Raw genomic sequence first — 9,423 nt, forward strand, 5'->3', positions numbered from 1 at the left:
TGATGTCCACGTGTCTGTGGTTAAAGAGACCTTTGAACCATTGTTTTGGAAAATCTTCTTCAATTTTTTGGTAATATCATCATACTTGTCAATCACCTTCTTCCTAACAGTAGGCCTTGTAGGAGGATTGTACCTTGGACACAATGCCGCATAAAAACTCTTAAATCGTGGATGCTCAACGAACTTGAATGGCAACTCGCATTCAACTATCATACAAGTTAATTCATCATTAATGACCTTTGAATCATACTTCCATGTGGAAACATCCCTTCCCTGTTTGATTGAATGCCAACTTCGTTTGTTGACCACTTGCCCTAGGTTTGCATTTGCATCGCGTCAAGTGTTGCTTAAGTGTGGATGTTCCATTCCTCGATGAGTGACACTTGTATATAATCCCACAATGATTGCAAGAATATGTCTCTTGATTTGGGGACTTAGTAAAATCATTCCACACATCAGACCTCTCATTCAATACTTTTCTTGTTCACTTTTTTTTATTTCTCCACGCACTTTCTAGGGTGATTGGTGTAGGCATAGAGCTTCCTTCACCTCCAAGTCCTTCACCAAGACCACCACCCCCACTTTCTGCCACTTGCTGTGGCTGTTTTTCTTCTTCCATTGAATCTTCATGGTCAAATGAGTTATTGACAGAGACCGATTGAGAGCTTGACATCTAGAAAATATTGAAATCCAATCATAAACATGGTAAAATAGCTACTGTCTACTGCAGTATAAACTAGGCAAATAAAACAAGTAAACCACGTCCACGTGATGCACAATTACACAGCTTTTGCAAGATATTTCTTAGAGTGGGAACTAGAAAGCTATTAAGCAAAAGTCAAACATGAAATGAAGAAAGAGACAAAACTCAAAAGTATTTGATATTTTGATTGCAGTGCAAAGAACGCCGAATAGGCAAAGAAATACGAATAAGTTAAAGACAAAGAAATACGAATAGGCACATAATGTCTACTGCACACATACTGTCTAGTGTCTACTGCAAATTACCCAATAACATACCGTCGGAGATCGAAGGGTCTACTGCACAACAGCTTTAGGTTGGAGATCGAAGGGTTTACCTCTTGTCGGTGAGGCTAGTTGCAACGACTACGAGAGTACGACGTTGACGCACACGGGCACGGCCACAACCCCTAACCCCCAACGGGCAACGGCACAACTCGACCTCTCCTCTACGGTTGTCTCAGTCTCACGATGACGAAGTCACGATCTATCGATCTCACTCTCCTCATGTCTGAAGTCTCTATCTCAAGTCAACAACACTGGTCTAGTCTCTCAGGTCTCATCTCTATTCTCTTGGACTTGGCTAAATGGCTAATGGGTTTCAAGGGCTTGGATTACATATTTACATGGGCAACAGCAACTAGGCCAGTACTGTAGAAATAAGTGAAATAACTTCATATATATACTTCGGTTTTTCTGTTTTAGACCGAAATTTATTTTTCTAAACCAAACTGAAACCAAACACCGAAAAAAATAAATTTCCTACACCGAACCCAAACCGTACACTGAAAAACCGGCCCGATCCCCAAATTTCTATTCGGTTTTCAGTTTGTGAAACGATTTGGTTCGGTTTCTTCTACCCCTACCCACCGCTCGGAACTAGAAACTAGAAATGAAACTTAGCCACTCATTATAATGAGAATAAACATCAATTTTACAGATGAAAATCAATGTTTACAATCAATATCACAAGAACTAAGCAAAACCCTAGAGAGAGAAAGACAAGGAGGCTAGATGTTCAAGAGTGAATGAATGAAAAATGAGAAAAGAATCCCAAATCCTAGGGTTTTCTCCTCTTTTTACAGTAGAAAATACCTAACTACCCTTACAAAATCGTCCCCCATTTGTTACATATTCAATTTCCCCCAAATGCCCTTGAAATTTCAGTGTAAAAAATTACAGATCCGCGATAGGTGTCCTAAAACTTAAGGGATGTGTCCGGACACTCGAGCTGGCTTTGAATGCTTCTGTTTCATTTTTCAAAGGAAGTGTCCGGACACTTCAAGAGGGTGTCCGGACACTTCATGCGTCCTCCAAGTTGATGAAGCCTCTGTCTTGATTTATGAAGGAAGTGTCTGGATGGTACATCAGATGTCCAGACACTTGATGAATTTCAGCTTCCTCATTCAGCTCCAAGAGTCCCCAAGTCAATCATTTAAGCCTGATTTCCTGCAAAACCAAAGGAAAATATCTATAAGGGTAAAATTACTTTATTTAAATACAAATGCATTACTTTAAACACTAGCACTCCTAATTAGATGGTATTAGGACCTCAAAATAGAGGTCCGGTCATTCATCTCGGGAGATAAGGAGGATATGCAGTGTTATCAACTAATATATATGTACTTTCTGTTGGACCTATGGTCCTATATGTCTAATTTTGATGATATTAAATCATTTATAAATGATAATGAAACATTAAAGCAATATTTGATTTATATGAATTGAATTTAAATGACTATATATTTTTGAGATAGTGCTGGAAATTAAGTTTTGAAAACAAACATACATGAACTAAGTTAGAGCATTAATTTTCCAATTATCATATCTTAACCAACTTAGGTCGAAATGACTTGAAACTTGAACCACATGCACATGAAGGCTTAATATATGTTCTAGGACTATAATCATGAGAAATTAAGTGCATCACATATATATTTGGTCATATGCTTAAATTCCGCCAAAACTAGGTTTTACCTAATTTTGTGCATATGTGTTCTTTGTGAACGTGGTGAACCAAATGAACTCCGATTTAAATGAAATTTCGTGTGCATCTTAGTTTCATCACTATGAACATATTTGATTTAGTAAAGTTCAAGAGAAAAGGCCATTTACACTGAGTTAGCAAAATGACTTTGAATTTACACTTAGAATTTATCGGTTTCACTATTAGTGATCAAATTGCTTGGTTGAGTGACCAAACGATTTCCGATTGTTATGAAATTTTACATGGACATTCTAATACATATAAAATGATTTATCATGCAGTAATATGAATTTTCTGGGTTGTTTTTCTAATATAATTAACCTATGCGCTCTATATGAAGCTCTTTGAGCTTACATGCAATTGGGGAGTTCTACCTCCTATTTCCTTGTAGGTTAATTATCATTGTGGTCTCATATGGCTCAGAATTCAGTATGTTCAAGAGTGGTCGAAGTCCAGTTTCTAAGAATGAGCTTGGAGCTCTAGGAAACTATGAAAAATCCTATATTTGCCAACTTTCCACTAAGGCACTTAATCAAGTTGAATGAATCAAACATTGTTTGAGGCTATTGGTTGTGGTCTTCATGGAGATACAACTCTTTTCAATCATATGAGACAAACCTTGTCCTCTCTATCATTAGTGATATATTCTTGTTTGACATTTTCACTCAAGACATGTGCTACCAAGAAAGTTAGGTTGGTGCAATCAAACAAGATCCTTGACATTTTCACTCAAGACATGTGCTACCAAGAAAGTTATGTTGGTGCAATCAAACAAGATCCTTGACTAAGGGATCACTTTTGAAGTCTTTGATTCAAAATGAAGGGACAAGATGGCATAGTACAATCTACATCCATGGCTGAGAATTAAAGAGAGTTTGAATGGTCAAGATTTGAAGACATACATTGATCAAATGGTTGTGCATAAGACAACTTTCTTGCTTGCAATTTTTGACTTAAAAAAGGGAGCATGTGCAACGTCTATATGCTCTATGGTGGAGATTTGGTTGCTCAAATCATCAATGACCAAGATTCGGAGCTGCAATGGATGGTAGAGATCAACTCTTGAAGTTTGATCCAATGGCTACAAAGCATAGGAGAGAATTGCCTTTAAAAGAGGATCTTCCCTTTCATACAACTTGGAGAAGCAAATTGAAAAATTATCCTTGAGAGAAACCTCTTGCTATCAAGTTCATCAATCATCAAGCTTTCTTGCTATTTGCTACAACAATCTTCTCCAATACAAGCCTCTACAATCAAGGACTTCTCACTACTCTTGCTTTTGCAAAAGGGAAGTTCCTATATCCTTTAGGCTTTGTTTACTTATAATCTAAACCTCTCTTGTTCTTAAAATCCTATCTTTGAGAGTGTTGCTGTAATCTTGAGAGTTCCATACCAAATACCTTTGAGGTAACCTGTGAGAACCTTGGCTGAAAATCCCATTGAGAAATTCCCTTTGTTAGGGGAAATTGTAAACATTGAAGTTTGAGGGAGTTCTTAGAAACCCTTGGTGTAAGGAGTTTTGTGGGTCTCTTAAAACCACACCTTAGTGGGAGTTGGGAAAATCCTAGGTTGGTGAATCTAGGTAGTAGACGTAGGAGAAGGGTCTCCGAACTACTATAAATCGCTTTGTTGATTTCTTTGTTTACTTGTTTATATTTACTACTTGTTTCAAACTGCAGGATTTTCAAAACCCTAATCTGTCCGAGATTAGCAGGACTGCCTTAAACTTTGAATTTTGATCTGAAATTTTGATATAGTGTTTATTAAGGTGTTGTGACATTGCATATAAAATTTCGTTGCATTTTGACATCATTTGATAGGTAAAATCTGAGTTGACAAATCTGTGTGCAGTGTGTTGCTTGAAAATCTGTTTTGTGCAATTCTTGATTATTTGATATTTGGTCATTCACTATATTGTATCACATCTTGCATTGGATTGAATATTGATTAGGAAAATCATTAGAGTCCAAATTTGTGTGCTACTTGTTAATTGCCATTAATTTGTTTAAATTGAAAAAGGGATTCCAATTGGAATTTGGGGACACAATTCACCCCCCTCTTGTGTTAAACTCGATCCGTCACTTTCCACCATCGTCTACATACATATATATGTGTGTGATTGTGTTCAATAATTTGTTATTATTCAATTGTTTATTTTATGTGTGTTTCAATTTATTGTAATTTGCTGTCAAAGAAAGTAAATCATGTAAAACATCAGTTATTATTCAATTGTTTTAATTATTTTTTATGCATCTTTCAATTCATTGTAATTTTTTCCCAGTTAAAATAAATGATTTAAAACATGTTTACCTAGAGTTGGAGGTCACATTTTTTTATTAGTTTGAGAATTCTAATTTTGCTAGGACAAGAACTCTTCCTTCCAAATTTTAAACTTATTTTATAGAGGGTGAATCCCATTCTGATTTATTTTCTAATTGGAGTCAATCTCCTTCAAGACCCTCCGTTCCCCTTCGCGTTCAAGAGTTTCCGAGATAACTCTACCTGTAATAAATTAGAGTGACTTTTTCTATTAATTACGAAAACTTGTTCAATGGTCTCCCTATATCAGCATCTAAATCATTTATTAGTAAACGCCAGAGAGTCTCCTCTTGAAGGGTTCACATGAACACCCATCTTTTAACGCTAATATTTCCTCTCTTTGATTTGGACGCATCTATCATATCTAGTATTGACACATGAGTTATAGTCGAACTTCTTCATAAAATATCTTATAATCATAATCATAAGAATGAGTCACACTTATACTTGTGGATTATATTATTCACTATGTTACTATTACGCGTAGAATTGATTATTGAGCTTGATTTGCTGAATGTTACACTCTAAAACTTATTCAAAGTATCATTACCAACTTCTAAAGAAAGAAATTAATTACATGCAGGTGGGTCCCTGTCCAGAAATTATTTGGACATTTATTAGCATTCGCCAACTACACGCTCAATTTTCTCTCACCTTGAACCCAATTAAACCTAAGATATAAACCAAGAGATAAACCATAAAATTTTTCTCAACCTTACTCTCTCTCAGCCGCCTCTCAAAAATCCAGAGAAACTTACAATTGAAATTATGGTTAAAACCTATAAATACGCAGTCTATTTGATTCGCATTCTACTTGATTTCTGGCTGAGCCGTCTGGACACATAGTTGTACCATTCGCTTTCATTCATTTAATGAAGAAGACAAAGTCAATTCTACACTTAAAAGATAATTTTTTTTTCTATGCCCCATTAACTCTAAATCAATATTACTTTTTTTTCATATATTATTTTTCCGACTAAGCAATCTGTATATTGATTAGTGTAATAGCCATCGCAGAAAAACGGTCAGCAAACATGGCCTATAAATCTGCCTACACAATGCAGTATTCTTCATTTCTCTCGTACGTTTTTCATTAAATTAGAGTTTGCCTAATTATATCACAAAATCAGTGACTATGGCTCGTAAATTGATCTTCACCTCTCACCTAAGCGCAGCCTGTGCTTCCATGTTGATCATGTTAATGCTCTTGAGCTTGACATGTGAGGCTACACTTTCTACCAAATTTTATGACAAAAAATGTCCGGATGCTCTTACTACTATCAGAAAATCCGTCAGAACTGCCATTGCTAAAGAGCGACGTATGGCAGCGTCTCTCATTCGTCTTCATTTCCATGACTGCTTTGTTCAGGTATAAATGTACCCCTAATTTTTCACAAATTCCAACAAGTTGATGTTAACTATATGTACATAACTAAAGTATATTTGTTTTAATTTCTCCAGGGATGTGATGCCTCAATTTTGCTTGATGAAACCCATTCAATCAAGAGCGAAAAAACTGCACTCCCCAACAATGCTTCCGTTAGAGGCTATGAAATCATAGACAATGCCAAAGCAGCCGTAGAGAAAATATGCCCCGGAGTTGTATCTTGTGCTGATATTGTCACGGTGGCAGCCAGAGATTCATCCGAATATGTGAGTAAATACATCTAATTAGTATATGTATATGTATATGTACATGTACATGTAATCTTCCACAAGTAATATATAAGTCATGAAATTTAAGAGCAATGTGTATTAATTTGTTTAATTATTAGGTGGGCGGCCCATCATGGAAGGTAAAGCTGGGACGAAGAGATTCAACGACTGCAAGCAGATCTCTAGCTGAAAGTGGTGAACTTCCTAGTTTTACAGCCAGCCTTGATCAACTCATAACACACTTTGCTCGTAAAGGACTTGATAAAAGAGACTTGGTTGCTCTGTCAGGTCTGGTAACCAAACTTAGTATATGCGCATATACATATACATACACATATAGAATGCTAATATATACATGTTTGATGAATGTAGGTTCGCACACAATTGGACAAGCGCAATGCTTTACGTTTCGCAATAGGATATACAACAAAACCAGTGACATTGATGCTGGATTCGCAAACACTCGTAAGGGGCGTTGTCCAAAAAACAGCGGCAGCGACAAGCTCTCACCACTTGATTTGGTGACACCCAATTCGTTTGATAACAATTACTTCAAGAATTTGATACAAAAGAAGGGTCTTCTTCACTCTGACCAAGTTCTCTTTAGCGGCGGATCCACCGACAAAATTGTGTATGAATACAGCAAGAATCCTTCTCTCTTTAACTCTGATTTCGCATCTGCCATGATTAAAATGGGAAACATTGACGTTCTTACTGGTTCATCTGGGGAGATAAGGAGGATATGCAGCGCTGTCAACTAATATATATACTTTCCACCATCGTCTACATACATATATATGTGTGATTGTGTTCAATAATTTGTTATTATTCAATTGTTATTTTTTGATACGTCTTTCAATTCGTTGTAATTTTTCTCAATTAAAATAAATGATGTAAAACATCGGTTGTACTTGCACTTTTAGTTTTAATTTTTTTGTAACTATTTTTGGGTTGTAGTTTTCGACATGATGTGCTTCAATTAGCTAACGAAACGAGGCATGATTTTGTTGTGGGTACTTTCGATGCTAATGAAGACTCGAGCGGACGGAGTAGCCGCTCGAGGGAAAATGAATGTTTATTGGTACAAGAGAGTTTGCGCTCGAGCAAACGAATTTCCGCCCGAAAGTCATTTTTTGGCTCGATATCATATTAAGTACAGTACAAAAACTGGATTTAATTTCTGTATTATAGAGGCTACGCAAATAAAATAGAGTTTGAGAGAGTAGCAATACAATCTCAATACAAGAATATACGTGAAAAACTCTAAATTCGAAGAAAAAATCACGGATGTTGTCAAAAGACAACCAAATAAAATTCATTATGAAGAAAGTTTGTACAACCACTTCTCTTTTCATTGCTCACAATACTCGGCCATTTGTTTCTCTACCATAACACTCATGAACAATGGCAGAGCCAGAAATTCATGTTTGGGGGACTGCTAAAAGTTGATGAGGTCCGGAGGCAGCGACCCTGAAATTTTTTTTAGGTTATTTACATTACACCTATTTAATTGACAGCACATGTTACTGAGACTAGTTGATTAGGCATTTAGGCTTACTGAGAATTGAGAGCCTTGAGACGAACTTACGAAGCAACAAAATTACACACTTGCATCAGCAAATGAGAGTGCGAGTAGCTCTGGCATAAACAATAGACTCCTGTCTTGGTGGAAACGAGTGAGCAAGGAGGAGAGGGAGAGAGAGAGAGAGGAGAGCTTTCCGCACTCAGAACACCTTAACAAAATGGGGTTGCAGAAAGGAGAAACATGACTCTATTGGACATGATAAGGATGCAAATGCATGATATGCCATGCTACCCTTCTTGAATCTTTTTGGGGATATGCCCTAAAACGGTTGTGCACATCTTGAATTTAGTAAAATCTAAGTTAGTATCTAACACACCTAAGGAGATGTGGACTGGACGCAAATCTGATCCTAGGAATCTCAAAGTATGGAGTTGTCTTGCTTATATACTAGAAGACAAGACAACTAAATTTGGACCAAGATCTGTGCTTTGCTATTGGATAGGATTTCTCAAAAGATTCTTGGTGGCTATTTCTACAATTCTGAGTGTCAAAAAGTATTAGTTAGCATGAATGCTAAATTCTTAGAAGAGAAATTTATAAGTAGTGGTGAACCATGAAAGGTTGTACTACAAGAACAAGAACATATCGTTACAGTTTACAATCCAACACAAAACAAAGAGAATGAACTGTTGGAGAGTGTGTACTAAAGTCAATCATATGATGATTCTTTAGCACATTATATTATCATGGATATTTTATTAATAAAGTTATTTTTAGTTATTGCAATTATTTATATCTGTGTAGTATGAATTATTGTAATAATGTCCCTAGAATATAATGTATATTCTTAAATGTCCTTAGCCAAATATTATTGTTAACAGGGACAACAATAATGTGTAGAGGCTAATATGTGCTTGATTAATATATGATATTAAGTCAACATGTAGGTACATAAATTGGAGAATTTATGTACTGGATCGACCCACCACGAAATCATTACATGGATCGTGTTATGGATGTCATAAATAATTTCATTGTGATGATGGTGTTTTGTAGTCCTTCGACCTGAGATCACCATTGTTCCCGACATAAGAAATTGTTCATTTTGACACTATCAAACGTTGCCCTTAACAAGGTGGCTATAAAGGTGGTGATCAGGTGTATAATAAATTATGTAGAGGGATGTGAGTGATCA

The 9,423-nt window shown here is 36.2% G+C and overlaps 1 protein-coding gene across 1 annotated transcript; it reads left to right on the top strand.

Annotated features, from left to right (window-relative positions):
- The first annotated feature begins 6,150 nt into the window (after positions 1-6,150).
- Positions 6,151-7,568, top strand: LOC119987394 (peroxidase 5-like). Its single transcript, XM_038832297.1, has 4 exons — positions 6,151-6,416; positions 6,509-6,700; positions 6,823-6,991; positions 7,076-7,568. The coding sequence occupies exons 1-4, from the start codon at positions 6,183-6,185 to the stop codon at positions 7,462-7,464; spliced, it is 984 nt and encodes a 327-aa protein (XP_038688225.1). The 5' UTR covers positions 6,151-6,182; the 3' UTR covers positions 7,465-7,568.
- Positions 7,569-9,423: the final 1,855 nt, after the last annotated feature.

Source organism: Tripterygium wilfordii, chromosome 3 (assembly GCF_013401445.1).
Source record: "Tripterygium wilfordii isolate XIE 37 chromosome 3, ASM1340144v1, whole genome shotgun sequence".
Lineage (NCBI taxonomy): Eukaryota > Viridiplantae > Streptophyta > Magnoliopsida > Celastrales > Celastraceae > Tripterygium > Tripterygium wilfordii.

What these genes read in the sequence shown, in the direction of transcription:
- LOC119987394 (XM_038832297.1), top strand. Translation starts at nt 6,183, where the DNA reads ATGGCTCGTAAATTGATCTTCACCTCTCACCTAAGCGCAGCCTGTGCT. An exon ending in TCCATGACTGCTTTGTTCAG is followed by an intron (nt 6,417 to 6,508) that starts GTATAAATGTAC and finishes TAATTTCTCCAG; the next exon opens with GGATGTGATGCCTCAATTTT. An exon ending in AGACTTGGTTGCTCTGTCAG is followed by an intron (nt 6,992 to 7,075) that starts GTCTGGTAACCA and finishes TGATGAATGTAG; the next exon opens with GTTCGCACACAATTGGACAA.